The sequence below is a fragment of the Equus przewalskii genome, chromosome 6, assembly GCF_037783145.1.
Source record: "Equus przewalskii isolate Varuska chromosome 6, EquPr2, whole genome shotgun sequence".
Lineage (NCBI taxonomy): Eukaryota > Metazoa > Chordata > Mammalia > Perissodactyla > Equidae > Equus > Equus przewalskii.
In genome coordinates this window covers 26,705,083-26,727,654 of record NC_091836.1, presented here as the reverse complement: position 1 = coordinate 26,727,654, position 22,572 = coordinate 26,705,083, and the positions used below count along the sequence as shown (strand labels likewise).

Below are 22,572 nucleotides of genomic sequence, written 5' to 3'. Positions count from 1 at the left end.
AGGATTGCTCTATCATGATTAAAAGGTAAAAAGCAGGGCCAGCCCAGTGGCGCAGTGGTTGGGTTTGCACGTTTCGCTTCTCGGCCACCCGGGTTCACCAGTTCGGATCCCGGGTGCAGACATGGCACCACTTGGCAAAAGCCATGCTGTGGTAGGCGTCCCACATATAAAGTAGAGGAAGACAGGCACAGATGTTAGCTCAGAGCTGGTCTTCCTCAGCAAAAAGAGGAGGATTGGCAGTAGTTAGCTCAGGGCTAATCTTCCTCAAAAAAAAAAAAAAAGGTAAAAAGAATGTTCTGATTATGATTTGCTGGTATAGAGGCAGTTAAATCTGTTTTTTTGGTGTTTCTTTTTTTTTTTTTTACCTGTATGGCTTCATCCAAAAGGAAGATGGCATCGTTCATTAGCAGGTTAAGAAAGCGGAGGAAAAGTGGGGGATTCATGGCTTCCAAATTCTTAGAGGCATAGTCAGCCAAATCCTGTAAGTCCCACCCCAAGAGAAAAGCATTTCAGTACTGAACCACAACTCACCAGGGCTTATCTGAAGCAACATATGGATAGTTCAGTTTTGGTTTCACCAAAAACTCTCTCACCTTAATGCTCTCTCGATACGTATCTGTTCCCCACATGTACCTTAGGATGGGATACATGGGACGGCGGTAATTAAACTTTTGTTCAAATTGATGGGGGTCTCCTGGAGTAAGGTAAGAGCAAGAAACCAGCAATCAGAGAAACAGTAAGAGCTTATGTCTATGTATAGCCATTCTTTTATTCTGAATGTGTCAAGCTACTGGCAAAATCTGCCCTGGGAGTTTATAAAGGCCTAGATTTGTAGCCAAGTGTTTGCCTGTTTCCTTACTGACAGAAGAAGAGGGAGGCAGATGTAAGGGACAGCTTACATGGAAAAGGATGAGGACCAGGCTATACAATAAAAGCGAAGGGAAACAAATGCTTCCATATCCAAACGCAGAGTACTTATTAGACTTTGAACAAGGCCTCTGAACTGGCCACCGTGGCGGTGACAGCCATGTACAGAATGGGATACTAAGTAATCTCCACATTCTTCACAGATAACATCCCAACTGTGTAGCCAACTATTTCTTGATTACTCTGAAAAATCAGGTCAGGAGATAAAAATCAGAGGCCTATACTGCTTCTGAGGTAGCAGAGGTACACGAGAGCTCTACAGGCTGCATCATGTACTGAAGAACAGGGGACGTGGAGTCCCAAGACCTAGGTTTTCCTTCTGGCTCCACTTAATACAAGTCTCTTAACCTTTCTCAACTTCCACTTCCTCATAAATAAAACACGAATTATAATACAAATAATGAGATAATTACAGTGATTTATCGTGCAACTTCTTATGTATTATGATTTACATGCACTATCTCACTTAATCATCACTTCAACCCATTTTACAGATGGGAAACAGAGGCTCAGAGGTAAGCAAGTCAAAATTCAAATATGGAAAGACAGTCAGTAAGATGCTAAATGCCTCTTAAATGTTATTTATATTTACCATTGAACGGTAGGACATCCCCTTTAAAAGGGGTCTTAAATAACTGCTTAACATATCTTGTTTATTAGTGGAGACGGGGTACTGTTTACTCAAACACAGCATCTTAGAGTTAGATCTCAAAAGGCCAAGAGAGAAAGGGACTGTTGCCTGGTGTTACTCTTTTTTTTTCTTTTTAAAGATTGGCACCTGAGCTAACAACCGTTGCCAATCTTCTTTTTTTTTTTTTTAATTCTTCTCCCCAAAGCCCCCCCCAGTACATAGTTGTATATTCTGGTTGAGAGTGCCTCTGGTTGTGCTATGTGGGACACTGCCTTAGCGTGGCTTGATGAGTGGTGCCATGTCCATGCCCAGGATCTGAACCAGCAAAACCCTGGGCTGCCAAAGCAGAGCGTGTGAACTTAACCACTTGGCCACAGGGCCAGCCCCGTTATTCTTAATCTAATGATTAGACTGTTACAGAGTTAGAAGTCTGGATAAGATAAAAGAATATCTAAACAGCATATTATCTCCTTATCCACTATTCTGCAATTTTGAGGCAGAACTAAAGACCTGTGTTTTAATTTGACAGCCTAACTTGTTTGAGTATGATCTGATCAAGCAATATAATAAAGTTGATGAGTATGATTTTTTCTTATGTGAAACAGACCTAGTTCTACCACTCAGTTGTAGGACACAGACAAATAACTTAATCTTTTTGAGCAGCCATGTTCTCATATGTAAAACAGGGAGAATATGGTAGAACTTTCTAGAGGGTGACAAATTAATGGGACAATGTAAAGAAAACAATTAGCATCAGGGCTGGCACATAGTAGGTATTCAATAGATGACGGCAGATGACATTTTTTCTGACATTCAAACAGTGATCAAGCTATGAAACTCCAGCTTCTCGGTTCTCGACTGCTTTACCTGTAAACTCAATGTCCACAAAGACCTTGATTAGAGCTTCTGCAAGGTGGGGTGCATAAGGAAAGTTGCAGAACACACGTTTCCGGTGGAACACACTGGATACCAAGGGATTTGGGGTCTGATCTAGGTGGGGCATCACTGCTTCCAATACCTCAGCCAGTTTGGCCCTTAGGTGGGGATTCTTCATCCTGCAAATAGGGCAGAAAGCAAGCTGAAGGTAAAAAAGACTTAGCTCCAAATTTATGACTGTTCTCTCCACATGAGGAGTCAAAACATCCTATACCACTATTACAGGAAAAAAATGGGATTCTCCAGTTTTAAGTCTGTCAATTTCTGAGGGTAATGCAGGGTATACTACTCAACTCCTGAGATCACAGCTTACCAAACATGAGGGTGAGTACTTAAGTTTTTATGTAATGCTTAGCCATTCTGTTTACTTCTCTATAATAAGGCATTATTTACTGCTTAGTATTCTCTGACAGCTTCATCTGGGATATACTTGCCTTTCCCAGCTTTCTTTGGGCAAGGACCAGGATAAAATTATTCTCCATTACTTACAATGTATACACCATGTGTGCCTAACAAATACTTGTTGACCTACGATTTCTCTTTAGGTCTGCTCAGCTCAGTGAAGGACTGCCTTCTTCCTACTTCTCACTGACATGGCCCAAGGGGCTGTGGATCATTCTCCGCTTTGTGCAGCAAATCTTCATTTATGCACACATTGTTTCCTTTGGCTTAGGTGCCAAAATATCAGAGAAGCAACTCTACAGGTCAGTGAGTATCTTCCTTTGGGAAAGAGGACTAGGAGCTATGAGTGAGAAAACTTGAAATCAGAAAGCATTTACTTAAGTTTACCGTTCATCCATTTTAAGAACAAACTTTGTTATACAATTATTAGATCATTAGCACCTGGCTGCCACTGGTACTGTTTCTGGCATTAAGGTAACTATTTTAACCAGGGACTAGCAATGGAATTCCCATCAGGTACCTTATATGTAGGTTCAAATTCTCTGTAGGCAAAGTCCTTTGTTTATTATGCCTCTCAAGAGTGGGAGTTTTGGCTACCCATAAGGATGGTCAGGTGATTCATTAATGTTAACACAACTTCTGAAGGTAACCCCTTATGATTCAGGCTTGTTTATTTCTTGGTTTAGAAGTCTTCTGAATGTTTTGCAGCTCTAAACGTGATACAGCCAAGCTTTTAGCACTTCACCTTTCTATGCTTCCAGTGAAAATGGTGATAAAGTTAAGGACATGTTCCAGGGAATCTGCTGACGTCTCCAAGATGTCATCAGCAAAGCGGCGTAGAAAAATGAGGAAGTCACCCAGATTATCTGCAAAAAATTCTGAAAAAGAAAATATTCACTGGAATTAGCCAAACATCTGTCTCTCTGTACTAAGCAATATTTAAATTCCTCCCTTACACTTTACTTAATGAAGGTTAAAAAAACTCAAATGTCTTATAGGTACTAGGAATGGTGATAAGTTAATAAATGTAGAATTTCCTTTAAACGTAAGTCAGTTTTTATTTATTTTATTTTATTTATTTTTAATTTTTATTTTTATCAAGTATAAGAATAGTAGGGACGTAAAATATTGGTAACATACCACTGCAATTTAAGAAAGTATAATGACATATACATATTTTTTCCACATTTAAAGATAACTGTGCTTTAAATAACCCTTTAGGTGTATGAAGAATCTTGAATGAAGATGAATACAATAGATGACTGTGGTCGCCAGTCTCCAGGATGGTCCTCCAATGGTCCTTCCCTCCTGGTATTCCTGCCCACGTGTGTCCCCTCCTACATTCTTCCAGGGTAGAAGATACACCCTGGGGCATACAGAAGCAATGGTATGTCATTTCCATGATTAGGTTATAAAAGCCTATAGCTTCCATTTTGGTCACTTGCTCTGGGGAAAGCCAGCTGCCATATCAAGAGCAGTACTAAGGAGACACTTGTATGGTCTGGAAAAGACACTAGCTAGCAAGCGAGGTCTGCCAACAACCACATGACTAGGCTTGTCAGCAGATCCTCCAGCCCTGGTCGAGTCTTCAGATCCCTATGGCTCTGGCTGACAGCTTGGCGGCAACCTCCTGAGAGACCCAGAGGCAGAACCGTGCAGCTAAGCTGCTCCTGGATTCTTGACCCACAGAAATGTGAGAGAATGTTTGCTGTTTTAAGTTGCTATGTTTTAGGGTAATTTGTTACTCAGCAATAGACGACCAACACAGTGATTAAGAACATATACCCTGATTTGATGGTATGTATCAGCCGACCCCTCACTGATAGACACACACACACACACACACACACACACACACTCCCTTCTGGGTTAACCAACAGGAGATGATTTTTTTCCAAAAGAAAAGCAAAGGGAGAGTTAGGTAAATTTATAAGTTGAACAACAAACAATATTAATGATAGAAACTAGCAACTCTGAAAACCTTGACTGCACTTAATCCGTTTAAGACTATTTTCTGATATGCAGAGCAGTGGGGGCGTAAGGATGAGGAACAAGCTGTCAGTTCCCCCATAATTTGACCTGTAGATGTTATCTATAAGTTTGAGCTGTTTCTCCAAAAACAGTTGAATGATAACTAAGGAAGCGTATTTTGAGGAATAAACTTCCAAAGTGACCCAGTTGAACTTAGATGCTATAAATAGGAAGTTCCCAAGGGAGAGCCTGCTTACCTGGCACATAAGCTAAAGAGCTGTAGCCATCTGGCAAAGGAAAAGTTAGCTCTATCGGCTGGGAGCCCTCATTGCCTATGGCCAGTTGAACTAGTAGAACAGCCATGGACACCTGCAAATTTAGGCAGTTTTGAAGCATCTGTGGCTCAGTCATGGCAGTCTTGGTGGAAAGATAGATGGTCATCAGTCGTTCAAACTGCTCACGGAGGTTGTCAGCAGCAGGGCTAGAACTTTGCTGAGCATCGCGCCATGCAACCTGCAGCCGATGCAGATTCTGGTTGATTTTTACCATCTGATCATGTAACCTGCCCCCAAGAAAGCAGAAGAGACTGGGTCAGGGAGGCTCATATAGGACAGCTGAGTACAGACTGCTCCAGAAAAACAAATCCTCATTTATTTATTCTAGCATTCTCTTTGAGGATGTAGGGAGCTGCAACTGTGATGACACAGAAGGCACTCACAAAAGTGACTGGCAGGACAGAGGCGGGGGGCAGAGCACTAGGAAAGTGTTACCAAATATTCAACATTACTGAAGCTAATTACGAAAAGGCAGCAGCCTTCAGCTGAATGCACCACTCAAAGAACAGCAGCTTGGTTAAGCAGGGTGTAGACTGGGCCGTTATTACGTAAAATAAATAATTATTAGGCAAAGTACAAGAAGCCCAGCAGGATAGTTTGACACTACACAAGCGCAATGATTGTACTTTGCTGTGGTTACATGGACGGTCTTTCCACAGTTAGTAGAGAACTAAAGCTGGTGAAAAAGGACTCTAGATTAGTAATGACCACATATAAACTAGTAACCACCTGAGATGCAACCTAAGACCAGCTTCCAGTCTTCTGTTGTTCAACATAAAACTAAATTATTCTTCACAAAGGGTCAGCCAAATGTTCTCTAATGAAAGGAAGACCCATATTTCAATGTTATGAATAGCTGTCTCTATGTCTATGGTAAAAAATCACCTTCCTTGGCCCTGCAGAAAATGTCTAGGGTTAGCAAACGAATACAGGGAAACTAGCTGGCATTAATTTTTGTGTTTGAATCTATGCAACTGAACAGGTTAAGCACATGCTGAATTTTATCTGTAGTCTCATTTAAAATATGAATGACAGGGATAGAAAAACTCTCTAATAAAGATACAATTTCATTTTTCCAGAAATTTGCTGAGTTTTGAAAAACGTTCTGTGTCAATTTAAGTATCCTGAGAAAGCATTAAAAATTGCTATTTTCACAACTCCTTCCTGTAGACTATAACTATGAGTGAGTAGCTATTTTCTCCTCTTATTTATATCTGTAGTCACAATCAGCTAAATCAGAGGGGGGAAAAATCATAGAATGACATATGGCTAGCCAGAATCAGAACCATTTTTAGAAGTCATACACTCTAATTCTCAAATCTTCACGCTTTTAGAATCCTCTTTATCTTTGATATATAGATCTTTTGTGGTCCCACTGATCTTAATGGAATCCCTTATAAACATTTGTTTAATTTTGCCAATTTTGTCTCTATGCTATAGAGTAAAGCTTGGTCTTTTTTCATCAGGAGTCATAAGTAATAAAAACTCAAGATTACAAGGTGAAATGTAAAATGAAAACAATTCCACTTTTGCAGAATAGGAATATAGTGACTTAAAAATTTTCAAGTTTAGTGAAAAATATTAGTGTATCTTTAATTTTAAAAAGTTTTACAGGCCAAAAATTAAAAATAAATTCAAGTTATTTGGACAAAGCCAATTCATGTAAACATGAATAAATGCATATAATGCCCTTTTCCTACTAGATCCTAATGTGAGCCTTCAGAATAAAGTGAGAGATTATATCTCTAAGACTCACTTCTGGTTATCAACACAACTGATCAGCTGGTTACCTGTGAAATCCCAAGTACAAGGTGTACTCCGTCAGGACAAGGTTCTCTGTTACAAGGTTGTAGCTCTGGGGAAACTTCGGCTCCTGCACAGCTGGGATCAAACAGGTTTCTTTGTCCAAACCTCAAAGAAGTTAAAAGGAATAGTAAATGGCTTGCCATAGGCATCTATCTTAGTCTCCAGTGTCCTCTTACTCCAGTTCAACTTCCATACGGCTACCAGTGATATCTTCTTTTCCTTTAGTAATAGCTTCTTAAAAACAAATCTTGTCACAGTACCACTCTCTTGTCTAAAAACGTCTTTTGGCTTCTTACTGTCTACAGAAAATGTACTTAAATCTCTTTAGCTTGACCATGAAATCACCAAAAATTAAAACGAATGACAGAGAACAGTGTAGATTTCTCCAAGTGATACACAATGGATCATTTGTATCTATACTGTGCTTTTCTGTATTTAAGATTATTTGCTTTGAGCATGTATTACTTTTATAATTAGGAGACTTATAAAACTAGGAAGAAATACACCAAAATTAAGAGTGATTCATTTTGACTGGTAGAATTATGAGTGATTTATTTTCTTCTTTTTACTTTTCTGTATTGTTCGAGTTTTCTCCAATGTGGCCCCAATCTTCTTCTTCCTTAGACTCATTTCCTGTAAATTTCCATAACCCTCCCCTCACTTACCCCTTGCTCTAGCCAGACTGAACTTCTCACTTGTCCTCAGTCAAGTCTTTCCATAGCTTTGTACCTTTATACTCGTTATTCCCTCTGTATAAAGGGATTCTTTCTTTCACTCCTTTGCCTGGTAAACCCAACTCATCTTTCAAGATTCAGCTACAAAGACTCCAACTTCTGTAGAATTTATTACTCACTCCCTCCTCTGTGCTCCTATAGCTTAGTCCTATACCATATTATGATTATCTGTTAATATATCTGCCTTCTTCTGGAGGCTTTGAGTTCAAAAAGGACAAGGGCTGTGCTTTATTCATTTTTATAAAGAATGATTAAATGAATCCCCAAGGCTGCCAAATTCTGAGAAAAGATCTCACTGAAGCACATGAAAACGGTACCGGTTTTTTTTTTTAAAGTCTGTCTTTTTAATATTTGTAATACCTCTTCTTTCTGCCTTATCTTGAGAAAGTACACCTTTGTGAAAAAGGATAAGGAAGTGAATGCCCTAGATATCACACACACACACACACACACACACATATTTTGAGAAGCCCAGTTGCCCCCTACCTCTCATGTGTACATTTTTTATTTTTCGTTCTTCATCATTCAACTCCTTCAGGGCACAGTAAGTGGGATTAAAGGTAAGGAGTCGAGAGGATCTGGGTTTGCAAAATGGCTGGCATAGCTTCAGGAGAGCAGCACCCAGATTCAGAAAGAAGGCATCCGAGGCATACATTTGGAAGAAGATTTCTGGCATCTGATTGGCCCAAATCTTGGTGCGGCCTGCATTTGCATGCAAACAGTTTCCAAGCCAGGACAAGATACAGTGTTTGGTTTCTGGAGAGAGCTGGAGTAAGTTCTTCAGCATCTGGTAGATCTTTTCATGAAACTGAGCCATGAACTGTTTAACCAGAAAACACAACCACAGAACATTCCAGTTTCATAATCCTAATATTTGTTACTCCCAAACCTTAGCCATTGGCAATTTCCAAAAATATGCTAATCCTAGTCTTTTCTCTCACTCTTTCTGTGCCTTATCCCCCAGTTCTGATTAAAAAAAATTTCTGTGCACTTATGAGATTTCCTGATGAGCTGTCAAACTGCAGACAGCATTTACATAGCTTTAGAGTAGGGGTCTGTAAACTCTGCAAAGGGACAGATGATAAATATTTTCAGCTTTGCATGCCATATGGTCTCTGTAGCAACTATTCAACTGTAACACTGTGGCATGAAATCAAGCCATAAACAATACATATACAAATAGGCATGGCTGTGTTCAATAAACGTGTTTACAAAAACAGGTGGCAGGCTGGATTTGGCCACTGCTGTAATTTGCCAACCCCTGTTTTAGAGAGTTGTGATGACAGGAGATTTAAAGTATCCCCAATTCAATCATTTACTGCCTCATGTTGGCCAGACCTCTACTATAATTTATGCTAAGAAGCCCAAATACAGAAGACATACGTGCAAGGAGGGAAAGAGGAAAAAATTGGTTTATAAGCTGGAGTTCAGTCAGAAAACTTTAGGAGCTAAAGTTATAATAGCTTGGTGAGAAAAACGAGGGTTGAGAGGAAGCGGCTGTGCTACAGCATTGGGCAAAGAACGGCAGCAGCTTATTCTTAGACCACACAAAGGTTTATCCTTCGCTCTTAGCACATGCTAAAAGAGGACATTTCTTTACACGATTATGGTACAGAGCCAGTCAGATCAATCTGCTTTCCCAAAGAGGCTCAAGCAGCCTTATCTGCATCTGCTTCCTGAGGAAACTCCGCTTAATCTAAGATCAGGGGGCTAGGGTACACTGGCAAACATTTCCACCTGATGGATGTTGGCCTCTTGGACTTTGATCTCCTGGGGACTGGAACGAGATGGAGTCAGGAAGTAGCCGTGATTTTCTACTACACCCGGAGTCTTTAATAAGCAGGAGATATTCAGGATTACTCCCAGCAAGGTCTTCTGGTACATCTGCCCATTGCTAGGGTCCTTGGGCTGAATGTAGTCTACAAAAACCTGTAGGAGAAGAGAAGTCCTACTTATTCGTTTGTATCATGAGCTGAAGGTGATGGAGTGAGAGGACCTCAAAGAGTTAAGTTTATACAACACCCAATATATCTTTCTCCTACTCAATAGCTAAGATCACAGTGCCCTCAGGATAGAGAAGCATCAAGTATTAAATCTCCAACTCAACTGAATATATACCACCTTGCAGACCCACCTTTGCCACATCCTTTTGCCTAGTGAAATAGAGAAGAATATCCAGATATGCATACAGCAGGATCTGGCAGAGTTCTAGATCTTTTATCCGGCCCAGTAAAATATCAAACACTGGAATCATGACTTCTGGAAATGTTCGAACTTCCTCATCCAATATCAAAGCTTCAATGACCTCTTCCAGAAACTCAGTTACATCTTCAAAATCTAACAGAAGACAAATGAGAGAGAAAGGAGGCCACAGGAAATTTTTTTTTGAGGTAGATTAGCTCTGAGCTAACATCTGCTGCCAATCCTCCTCTTTTTGCTGAGGAAGACTGGCCCTGAGCTAACATCTGTGCCCATCTTCCTCTACTTTATATGTGGGACACCCACCACAGCATGGCTTGCCAAGTGGTGCCACATCTGCATCTGGGATCTGAACTGGCAAACCCCGGGCCGCTGAAGCAGAATGTGCGAACTTAACCACTGCACCACCGGGCCAGCCCCGACAGGAGTTTTCATATGCCTTTACACACTGGCTCTTTACGCTTGTGATACTTTTGGTAATTCCACTGGTATTCAACCCCAAAGGTCAAGGTGTGAGTTCTCTTCCTTAATTTATACTGGAACCATAGTGGCTCTGAGACTTTCTAATGCAATTAGAGGAATTTTAAATTTGCAAATCAAAATACAGAAGCTCACAGATCTTGCTTATGTACTCACGGGCTCCTTGGATGGCTTCCAACATCAAATCTACCAGTTGCTCATGGATGTTTTGGTCAACATAGATCTCTGGGGTGAGGAGAACTGTTCGGGTATTGGAGACAGTGAGGTTCCTGCACTGCACTGCAAAGGGCAGCAGGTTCTCTGGAACTTTGGTAATCTGGAAACAGCATGAAGAAGAGAGGGAAGAGTCTAGCTCTATGACCTCAATCAAGGGTCGACAGAGCAAAAAGAATGGAAAAGACATTGTGTCCAAAACAATATTGCTCTCCTGTGGATGCTTGAAAATTCGTGAGAGTTCATTCTTTTATTTATTTTCTATTTTTTAATTTTTTTTTAACGTGCCCTAGGCATGAAACAGCTCTGGCCACCAACCCAGGCATCAAGCTAGGATGAACAAAGGACTGTACAACTATTTTGCCCCTGACTGATATAAGAGCAACACCACCAATCAGGTGTCTCTTTGCCCATTGCCAGGGGATCATTCTTTGATTTAAGGAATCACCTACCTGTTAGAATTCCAATCCTGGAAGTGACAAAGATTAGCCGACTCTATTATTTACACCTCAGTGGAAATGAATTTATCACACCTTTTTTAAATTTTTATTAAATGATTGATTTTTTATTTTTTTAATTTTTATTAAATGTATGATTTTTTAAGAGGTTTGTAGACAGAATAGGAGGCACTGGTTAACTGGGGAAAGGGGTGGACCCCAAGCCAGAGAAAGGAGAGACTAAAACTTCAGAAGACAAACTATAGTGCCTCTGATATCCAGTTCCAGATATACTATGCTGTATACAAACTGATAGAAAAGACATTGATCCAACTCTCTGGCTTACGTGTTACAGTTACACCGAAGAGGACAAAATAGCACTCAACGGGGATTACTCCTTTACCTCTTCCTTGGCTCTTTGGAAGCAGGAATAAAGGTAACAAAAAATGTGCCTCTCCCCTGCATCTCGATCAGCAGAGAGATTCAACGTTGTAGAAGAAGTCATGTTAATCAAGTGGTTGCCTGGATCTTGAAGTAATAAGCGAGCAAAGACAGCCTATTAAGAAAAACAAACAAAACAAAAATACTAAACCATTGTAAAGTTAATCTCGGAACATGAAGATGTAAAAGGTAAATCTGATATAGGTTATTGCGAGAATCACAGGATGTAGAGGCAAGGGGCAAAAAGGACCCAGCGTCTTACTACTTTAGAAAATATTACAGATACAAATATAATTGTATACATATAAAGTTATCCTAAATCAAGCTCAAGTGTCTAGTATAGCACAGAGTAAGCATTAAAAGAATACATGTTGAATGGTGTTGGGAATCAATGACTAAACTTATATGGGAAATCTCTTATGTGTGATTGCTGACCTCACTCAGACTTACATAAAGATAATTTAAATGCATAAACTACCACTTGTCAAGTGTCTTCCCTACCAAACTTTTATTCCTTTAATATTAATTAGGCACCTATAAAGTAAAATGCACTGTATTGATTTTGGAAAAGATATAAAGTAGAACAAGATGGGGCTTGCCCTCAAGATCTTAGAGTCTAATAGAGGAGCTAAGACAGGTACATAAAATGCCACTACATGAGAGAGAAAGCGACAATTTCCATAAGAGATGCACAGATAGATTAGGAACTCAGAGGAGAGAATAACAACTCCAACCTGCCAACGCTTTGTAAATAAGACGGCATTTTAACTGGGTCTTAAAGGATGGGTAGATTTGGACTGTGACATGGTAATGAGAAGATTCCAAACGAGGAACACCACAATGTAAGAGACGGAGGTAAGCAAAGTCACGGTTGGAGAAAGGAGAGCAGAGTTCAGCTGCATGGTTAATTTTTGCTGAGGGTATACGTAAGACACATTAAGAATAGTACCTGCTCAACGTTGTTCATATCAAGCCAGTCTTGATCTTCCAGGTCTACTGCCATTTCTTCCAAATACACACAACGGCTGGGGATGCCATTCCCACTTTTCAAGCTTGGGTCACCTGGGAAACAGTTTTCATCTGGTAGGTTAAGGATAATGCTTCTATTTTATGCAGACGATGGATCTTGACAGCACTTCTCTTGAACTCCAAGTGTGACTCAGGTAATATCAGAACGATCTTGACACACAAACCAGTATCTAACAATTTAAATCTTTTTTTTTTTTCCGCAAGAGCATAGGCTCTGTTATAAACCTAACATCGTAATATTCAAAGAGTAAATCCCAAACATCAGTGCTAACTTTGGGGTTTTAACTACAGATAGGGCACAGAGGGAAAACACTGACATCTCTTGGGGCTTCCATCTAAATATTTAGGTCATCTTTGAGAAGAAAGTGGATTTGGCTACCATTTCCCTTTTATGGTAGTAAAGGCAAGTAGCTATACAGCCCAATCAATATCAAAATGGGAATGAAAGTTGTATCTGTGTCTAAAAACTGTTTTTAGCTCACACTAAAAGCATCACTGAAATATAAACCCTGTGTTCCAGGGAGTGCGGTGGGTTTGTTTAACCATGAAATACAACAGGTTTCTAAGAGCAAGTCCCTAGCTCAGGTAGGAAGGGCAGGGAAATGAAACAATGGTCCAAGTCTGTAACTCACTGTTGTCCAGAGTAATGAGGAAGATCCTTTGGATCATGTGATTGATGTTGAGTTGCTCACATATTTCCTGCTGTGAACGGAATGAGCGGCTAATCTCGGCCACAGAGTAATCAAATTCATCCAGGCTCTCTGACACACTATTATCCGAGTCATCCGGGCTAGCTGGGAGTTCATCTGCCAGAAAATGTAAGCCACACCTCTCTTTAAGAGAGAGCCACACATACTACCAAGAATGATAAACGTAACCAAGAAGAGGATAAATTCGGATGTAAAACAAGTTAGTCATCTAATCAGTGAACATCTTAAGTCAGGCAGTATCTTTTTTTTTTAATTGAGGCATAATTGACATATAACATTATATTAGTTTCAGGTGTACAACATAAAAATTCAACACTTGTATATATATTACAAAATGATCACCACAATAAGTCTAGTTAACACCCACTACCATACAGTTACAAAATCTTTTTCTTCTTGCGATGAAAACTTTTAAGATCTACTCTCTCAGCAACTTTCAAATATGTAACATAGTGTTATTAACTATGGTCACTATGCTGTACGTTAGATCCCCATGACTTATTATAACTGGAAGTTTGTACCTTTTGATCCTCTTCACCCATTTCGTCCACCCCTTGCCTCTGGCAATCACCAATCTGTTCTCTGTATCTCAGCTCATTTTTTGTTTTTTTCCAGATTCCACATATAAGTGTCTTTCTCTGTCTGACTTATTTCACTTGGCATAATGCCCTTAAGCTCCATCCATGTTGTTGCAAATGGCAAGTTTTCCTTCTTTTTTATGGCTGGATAGTATTCTGTATATACCACAACTTCTTTATGTGTTCATCTATCAATGGATGCTTAGGTTGTTTCCATATCTCGACTATTGTAAATAATGCTGCAATGAACATGGGGGTACAGATACCATTTTGAGTGAGTGTTTTTGTTTTCTTTGCATATATGCCCAGAAGTGGGATTGCTGGATCACATGGTAGTTCTAGTTTTAATTTTCTGAGCAACCTCCATGCTGTTGTCCACAGTGGCTGCACCAGTTTACATTCCCACCAACAGTGCACAAGGGGTCCTTTTTCTCCACATCCTCACCAACACTTATGTCTTGTCTTTTTGCTAACAGCCATTCTAACAGGTGCGAGGTGATATTTCCTTGTGGTTTTGATTTGCATTTCCCTGATGATTAGTGATGCTGAGATCCTTTTCATGTACCTCTTGGCCATCTGTATGTCTTCTTTGGAAAAATGTCTATTCAGATCCTCTGCCCATTTTTCAACTGGATTGTTTTTTGCTGTTAAGTTGTATTAGGCAACATCTTAAGTACAGGATTCTGAAATCCCTCGCTATAAATCCTACCACATTTTACAAAGCAAAAGCTTTATCTTTTCTACTCATAATTAACTGCACTCCATACTGCCAAAAACAGCAACACTACCTTCTCTATAGAATCCTAGTGAACAAAGAATTACCTAACAGGTCAATATGCCTTTAATTATTTTAAATATATAGCTTTGCCCTGATTTTAAGAGAACACATTTGTTTTAATAATTCCAAACTGTACAGGAAAATATAATGTAAAAAGTCTCTGAACCAATTCCCAATGGACAACCACTTAACTCGGCAAAGTGTTCCAGATTTTTTTCCTATTCTGATGCTAATGTTTATTACTATGATTTTTAATGTTTAAAAAAAAAATCTGATCATACTATATATACTGATTTTCAGCTTGCTTTTTAAACTTAATCAGCACTAACACCTTTCTCTGTTAGGTCATTTATAGGCCTACCTCATTCTTTTCAAAGGCTCCATTGTACTGCATTGCACGCATGCAGTATGATTTATGTAACTACTTCTCAACTGATGAACATTTGGGTTGTTTCCAATTTTTCATGATTTCAAACAATACTTCACTAAAGATAACTTACTCTTTTTGTGCACTTGTATGAATATTTCTGCAGGATAAATTTGTTGAAGAATTGCTGTATAAAAGAGTTTAACATTTAGCAGTTAACATGCACTACTACGAAATTACCCTCAGAAAGACTACTCTAATTTACATGCCCACCAACAGTACATGAGAGTGCCTGTTTAAATCTTCACAAATTTCACAGGTAAAATGTTATCTAATTGTTGTTTTAATGGGCATTTTTAAAATTATCGGTGAATCTGAATTTTTTAATTGTTTGATTATTGTATACGAACTGCTTGTTCATATCTTTTGTTCTTTTTTTTCCAATTTGTTACTTCTTCTTATTATCGACTCCCTCTACTTTTATATAAAGCCACTTAAAACAGTGCCTCTCAAAATGGCACTCATGTTGAATGAGTATAAAAGTAGTGATATTCACTAAAAGCCACACATGAGTCTGTATCTGCTTTTCTCTACTGGCGAAATGGCTATTCTGGAAGTCCAGGCAAAACTCTCAGAAGCAAGATTTGCTTCAGTGTGGTGAGTTTAGTTAAGCGAAGCTCAGTACAGGAGGCCAAAGGTTTTGGCAGAGTACTAACTGCTGGTGAAAAACAGGTTAGACCTGGTGGCATGATAAACTCAGTGTAAACAAACTAAGATGATGAAGTGCCAAAATAGTAACAGAAGGGCATGTAGCTGATTTGTCCTCACTGCTTGGTGCCTGCAATGCTCCCAACTCTAGCCAGCCTTATGGCTCTTTACAGCCAGAAGGACAGCATTCTGTCACTCTACTCCTATACTGTTAAGTTCTCCTCTGAACTCCAAGAGTGATAGGAGATAAGAATCTATTTAGCAAAACTTCCCTCAACCATATACTCATACATTATATTTTCCCATTTTCTTATTTTTCCTATTTGTCACTCTCCTTTCTTACCTACAATTTCCTAATCCCAGGCTTCCCAATCTGATCCTGTATCTTAGAAATCTGGGAGAGACTTCAGAAACGGAGGCCCAGAGCTGCCTCTTTCTATCACATGACAAAGTCAACGTTACATTTATTTCTCCCTTGCTTCACCCATCACCCTGTCTTCTATTTATCTGTCTCACTCTTACCTCCTTTTTATTTAATCCTAACCAGAGAGCAAGGCCACAACTTGGCCATGAATCTGAACACTTGCAAAATAAACAAAATAAAGGGAAAATATAAATATTTCTCCTTTCCTAAAAAGAAAAACACTATTATTATTTTTGGAGGGAGGAGAAAGGGAACAATGCTGGCTTGAAAGATTGTGAGTACCCTCAGAAGATTAATAAGTTTAAGAAACACCATCCTAATTCTTCTAGTCTATATATCTCCTTATAGGAGGAAGCCAGACTTGATCTTAATTTTGGTCCCTGATAAGGAAAATCATTTTTCTGATTAGTGAGATATTATTTTAATTTTTTTCACATTAAGGCTAAGGATCAGATTTTCTTAGAAGTCTGTCCTAATAGCAGTACAAAATGCTACAAAAGAGGCCACTCCGTGGAACGGAAGAAGCATTTCGCTGGAGAGAAGACTGAAGCGCTGGTCTTAAGAACACACCTTATTTATTTGTCTACAGGCCTCAAAGCTTTTATAATTCTTCCTTTTATACATCTCCCTTCTACAGTTGCATGTGACTTGCTTTCCACACTTAAACCTACAACCTGTTTCCTATGTTAAAGAGATTTATTTAAATAGCTTTTACCAGGTGATTTTTAACATAAAACAGCTTGACAGCTTTGGGATCACGATTGGCATCTGTTACTATGGAACCACCTGTTATCTGGTCTCTTTTGATGCAGGAGGGAGCAAAGGGAGGAGAGGACCCAAAACAAACAACAAAAATCAACAAGAAACAACTTCTGCCCTTAAACAAACAAAAAACAACTTCTGCCCCAAACTGAAATTCCAATTGCAACGAAGGACCCAAAGAATACAAGTTTGGGAAGGCCCCATTCTAGGTCATCTCATCTGCTGCCATTGGCTCCTCCACTTACCAGATTGCTGCTTCAGCTGCTCTTTTTGGATTGCTGCAAACTGCTTGGCATCAGCCAGGGAGCCAAAAAGAGCAGCAAAGGGGTTACTTGAGATGTTGTTGTTATTCTCCTGGTCTGTCATTTCACTTTAAAGTTTCCTCCATCCAGACCTAGGGGGAGGGGCTATGGGGGGGGACAGGCATTAGACGGAGAAGGGCAGATAAAACAACAGCTGTAACATACACATAGTTGTTTCTTTTCTCATTTCTTGAATACAATATATTTTAAAAGGCTTTGGGTAAGACTTTCCAATTCCTGTTTCAAGATTCAAGACACTTTTGGCAAAAGGGTTACAAACCTACCAAGTGGACAAGGTGGGCTTATTTGGGGGCAGCTAAAACCAAAAAGCTTAAAAATGTTCAGCTGGAATGCATTTATCGGTTGACATGTTTCTATTTGCTATACCTTTAAAAAATAGGGTAAGTAGAAAGAATTGCTGAAGTCAAAGAAAGAACTCACCTACTAATTCTAACAACAATGTGGCACTTAAAAATAGTACAAGAAGCGCCAGACTGTAGTGGTAAATTCATGTGCTCTGCTTTGGTGGCCTGGGGTTCACAGGTTCAGATCCCGGGCACAGACCTACACACCGCTCATCAAGCCATGCTGTGGTGGCATCCCATATACAAAATAGAGGATTGGCACAGATGTTAGCTCAGGGGCAATCTTCCTCAAGCAAAAAGAGGAAGATTGGCACAGATGTTAGCTCAGGGCCAATCTTCCTCAAAAAAAAAAAAAAAATACAAGAACTACGGATTTCCCATAAATCTCTAGGCTGGCCAACTAGTTCTCATTTGCCGTGTGCATAAGGTGGTGCTTGCTCTTGCTTCTATGACTTAGGGTTGGAGCTGGGAATTCCTCAGCTACATAGAAACTAAAATATACACCTATATCTCAGACATGGAATGGCAAATCAGGACAGGAACCAGATAAGCAGCATGTTGTGCGTTTTAAATATATATTAAACAATCTATCTCTACTCTTAGGCTTACAACTACTGATATTTCTTCCACTAAAAACTAAATGGTCTTTCCTTAATTCTATATTTAACTTTCACTGTTTATCTGATTTTTTACAATAGTGAAGAAACACAAATTCCAATGGTCAGGTCAAGTATGTAAGAGGAAATGGGTGCATCCCTCAGAGGTATTTAGTGGAGCTGACTGAACCTGCATTTGCACTCTCCTGATTACATTTCCTCATTCACGCACCAAGGGGACTCAGTGGCACAAGAGGATGAGCAGAACTCCCTGAAAGGCTTCCTCCCTTGTCTGAAATTTTAAGGCTACAGCACAGAAATACAACCCTGAAAACGGTAGGAAGAGACCAAGGGTATGAACATTCTGCTTACAAGGATGCTGAACTGCTGCAAAGACAGAGGCCTCGGAAGGAGTGGGGACAGGGGTATAACGGAAGGAGAAAAAAAGAACATTTGGTCTACCTTTAATTTACTGAAGTAAGACTCCTTACAGAATCACGTTGACAAAAAGCTAATTACTGCAAGTTGGAAAAGTTACCCTTACTTTTTGGGGGAAGAGAGACTATAACACTTCTTGACAATTCTGAGGCATCTCCACCAATTGCTTCACGCTCCTCTGTTGTGTTTTCTGCATAAGGGCTAATGGCTAATTAGCTGTAATGACTTAGGCAGACAGTCTAGTCTCCTCCCAGCATGGTGCTGGGCTTTACTGCTTCAAAGAAGTGAACTATTAGATACTGCTCTATGTATTTTTTTTTGCTATGTATAGTTGGACTTAATAATGCAAAAAAGAAAGAGAACACATTTAGTGTTGGAATTAACAACAATCCTTGAGAGGACTTTCTCCCCTTCTAACCACTACATAAACTTAATTATCACCCCTAATTCACGTAGAGGCACCAAGAGTTGTTAGCTGATCACCACCCTACCTCTATCCTAAGGTACCGTGAAGTCCAGAGGAATGCAAAAAGCGTAGTGAGTTCTTGTTATTTTCTGTCTCCAAAACATCATCCTCTTTTTTCAACATGACACTCCACATTTTCCCTTTGGGGATCCATCCCATTCCCAGTCCATGAGTTCAAAAGATGACCTCACCCACTAACTCCAGAAATGGGCATATGAATCTGGTCTGGCCAAATAGATTAAAGCATTCTCTGGCAAAAGTGACTGATTCAGGAGTGGGCACAAGACCCTAGCAAAGCCTATGAGAGTCAACACCAGCCTCAGGCCTTTGGCTGAATAAGAGAACTCTTTATTTCCTGCTTGGGTTGCTAGGCTAGTAAGATATAAACCTGGAGGTGCCATCTTTCCATCATCTAGAAAAGGCCTAGCCTAAAACTAAGCCAATGTATAGGAACACAGAGTTGAGAGATGGAAAGAGAACGTCTTAAACCAACAGATTCCCCTATGTTGCATAAGCCAATTTGAATGGGTTTTTAAAAACACAACTGAAAAAGTTCAGATTAGTACAAAGGAGATGCATCACCTGTACCATCTACGCAGAAAGGAAGTAAGTTGAAAGCCAGGAAGATAGAACATATGATGAAGACAGGCTATTAAGGCTATCAAGACAGATAAAGAGGATTTATCATCACAAATGCCATTATTTCCTCCTTTGTCAATACTACACTGTCACGTTATATAAAGAAACTGCCTTCCCACTACATTCTATGTATAGTAATAGGATTTATAACTTTCTACATTGTATTCCCAATGCAGGTCTTCTATTTTGCTAGACTCTAAGCAATATGAGTACAGGTTCATATCTGATTATTTTTTCTTCTGTGTCTGGCATTATGCATCACAATTACAAATTCCCAAATAAATATTTATTGAATGATTCAATCTTATATGTAATTACTCTTGATCTCCTATGATTGATAGCAGCATCCATAATCCTACTTCAAGGTAAGGGCTTTACTATTTGTCTCGGGTTGCCGTGGAAGGTCATGCTCTTGGGCCAGTCACTTGTGGCTTTTTGGTACCTCAGCACATGCAGAATAGAGAATGGAAATAAATTTTTGCGGTCATCTCTGCTGTCTTTTTGAAAAACAAAAAGGTTGTTGTCTACCTCATTAAGTTCATCTTTTTCATACGTACTTCAAATCTGTGTGCAAACTATTTTCACAGAAAAAGGGTTAACACCGTGTAACCACTTGCAGAAAAGTTTTACAGGGAAAGGGAGGGCTGATCACTTGATGGGAACCTTCGTGGAGATGCAAGTTTAGATTTGTTCATTGTCTCACAAATGTAAAAAGAGTACTTAGACATCACCCACTCCAAAAGAAAAGTCTGATAAAATGGAACCTTGTTATTTTGCTTTAATATTCAACAGTGTCACTGGGAATTTATAATCTCCCATTTTCAACTGTCACACAGAGATACAGCACCATCCTATTGTCAGTCTTTGGGATGGTATAACCACCAATCCTTAGAAGCTTTTGGATCTGATTCTTTTTAAATATGTCCTCCTTAAGAACAAGTTTCATTCTGATATACTCGCTGCAAGGGTCTACATCTATATAGCTGTTATCTCCAGTCCTACAAAGTTCTCTCAATCTCTCCTGATTCAATCTCTTGTTTATGAACAGTACTGCTAATCTCTTAAGGGCCACTGTCAGCTCTTAAAGGGGTGAGCACAGAAATGTTTTAACATCAGACTTGGCATTGCTTTTAAGCAGAAATATTTGGAATACTTTGTAAAACTGGGATTGTCAAAACCACGCTCTCTTAAATCATATTCCTTAACGTCTCTGTCCTGGTGAGTAATAAATACATACATCAAAACAAAAAAGGAGTTAAAAAAAGTTTTACACCGTTGTATGTTCCACCCAATAATCCTTTCAGGCCCCTCTAATGTGGCAACAGAACCTTCCAACACATCAGCAAGCTAGAAGGATCTCCTCAAGTCAAAAAGCAGACAGCATTCCTTCCTGGGTCCCATTTTATCTCAGGAAAGCTCTCACTTGGGACCAAAACAGTCCACGGTGGTGAAACTAAACAAATCCTTGCTCTGGGAGCAAAAAAGTGATCCCAAAGAGAAGACGTCAAATATTAGCTCCTGAACTGTGGTTACTCAATTTTAGAAGTGTTTTCTAGACCCAACCGCTGAGCGAGCATGAAGCAGAGTGCCAGGAGAGTGTCGAGCGCTTGCCTTAAGAAATGTCCACACCTTGCCATATGTATTCAACTGGTTTGATTACTGCAACTCGTGCTTAATTTTATTTTCTTTGGAATCTGGCTATCTGTTGTCTACTCTTTATATTTTATCCCTCCAGATTCCATAAGGGATCCCGGCAAAAAGGGAGACCCACCCACTCCGCGCACGTTCCAGAGAAAGGAAGTCAAAGATAGCGCAAGGCCAGTATTACGACCTTTTCCAGGAGAAGAATGGCAAAGAGGGGGAGAGATGCCAGAAGCTGGGGGACCATAAGGGGTTCCCAAATCAGACAGCGTTCAAGTTCACGAAGGAGAGTGTCAGTGGTCAGGAAAGCACAGAAGGAATTTGGAGAAGGTAAGAGTGCACAGGCCTGGAATGGCATTCGACTAGGAGAAAAAATCCCATTGCAGACTCAACGATCCCCTCCCCTCAAGCTATTTCCTCTCTTACCAGAGCCTGAAGGGCCAACAGCGACGACACGACTGAGTCTCAGAGGCCGAAATGTTCCCACTTCCGACTCAGCACAGCAACCGGAGCTTACATCATCACCAAGCGCCAGACCTTGTGGGATCTCATCTGGGCGCCGGAAATAGGGTGTGTCGCCTCTCGCGGGGAGCAGGCGCGCAAGCACTCCCATGGCGCACGCGCAAACTAGCCGGGTCGGGGCGGAAGTGGCAGGAAGTGGCCTGGTGATCGCGTTCGGGGCTGGTCGGGGTAGGCCCGAGGGTGGGCGGTTTGAAGGTCAGCGAGATAAGAGGCGCTTCTTGGAAAACTGGTGTGTGGATCGCAGACGTTACTTCGTGGTCCTTGGCAGTGCTCGAAGCTTTTCTTAGCTTCTACTTCCTATTTTTCCCGCCGGTCTTAGGCCTTTTTGAAGCGGCTTCTGTTGCTCTTCATAGATTATTATCTATGAAGCAGCAACAATAGCAGTAACAGAGAGAACAATAACGGAAAGTTTTGAGCTCTTACTAGGTGCCAGGCAGTGTGCTAAAATAGGCTGTCTTTGAATTTCAGTTTTCTTATCTGTGAAGTGGAGACAATATACATCTTACAAGGTTGCTTTGAAGTACACAAGGCAGTGAAAACAGCATGCTTTTTTAAGAGTGCAAGTGAAAAGGCAATTCATAGAATAAGAGAAAATATTTGTAAATAATATCTGGTAAAGGATTAGTATCCAGAATAAAGAACTTTTACAAGTGAACAACAAAAAACCAAACAACGTGATTCAAAAATGGGCGACAGACTTGAATAGACGTTGCTCCAAAGAAGATATACCAATAG

General features: G+C 40.0%; 1 protein-coding gene and 1 non-coding gene across 2 annotated transcripts in view; both read right to left on the bottom strand.

The window, feature by feature from the left end:
* UBE4A (ubiquitination factor E4A) overlaps positions 1 to 21,892 on the bottom strand; it is a 32,942-nt gene extending 11,050 nt beyond the window's left edge. Inside the window, exons 1-15 of the mRNA XM_008513480.2 lie at positions 21,742 to 21,892; positions 17,114 to 17,275; positions 13,174 to 13,347; positions 12,462 to 12,574; positions 11,475 to 11,627; positions 10,578 to 10,737; positions 9,877 to 10,079; positions 9,480 to 9,671; positions 8,229 to 8,562; positions 6,993 to 7,113; positions 5,125 to 5,429; positions 3,642 to 3,774; positions 2,426 to 2,613; positions 594 to 694; positions 366 to 479 (exon numbers count right to left, since the gene is read on the bottom strand). Of these exons, the coding sequence (XP_008511702.1) occupies positions 366 to 479; positions 594 to 694; positions 2,426 to 2,613; positions 3,642 to 3,774; positions 5,125 to 5,429; positions 6,993 to 7,113; positions 8,229 to 8,562; positions 9,480 to 9,671; positions 9,877 to 10,079; positions 10,578 to 10,737; positions 11,475 to 11,627; positions 12,462 to 12,574; positions 13,174 to 13,347; positions 17,114 to 17,234 (2,412 nt within the window). The 5' untranslated portion in view covers positions 17,235 to 17,275; positions 21,742 to 21,892. The remainder of the gene's footprint in view (positions 1 to 365; positions 480 to 593; positions 695 to 2,425; positions 2,614 to 3,641; positions 3,775 to 5,124; positions 5,430 to 6,992; positions 7,114 to 8,228; positions 8,563 to 9,479; positions 9,672 to 9,876; positions 10,080 to 10,577; positions 10,738 to 11,474; positions 11,628 to 12,461; positions 12,575 to 13,173; positions 13,348 to 17,113; positions 17,276 to 21,741) is intronic.
* Positions 10,915 to 11,059, bottom strand: LOC139084391 (small nucleolar RNA SNORA48). The gene has a single exon (XR_011541734.1). It is a non-coding gene; the product is annotated as a small nucleolar RNA SNORA48 (small nucleolar RNA).
* Positions 21,893 to 22,572: the final 680 nt, after the last annotated feature.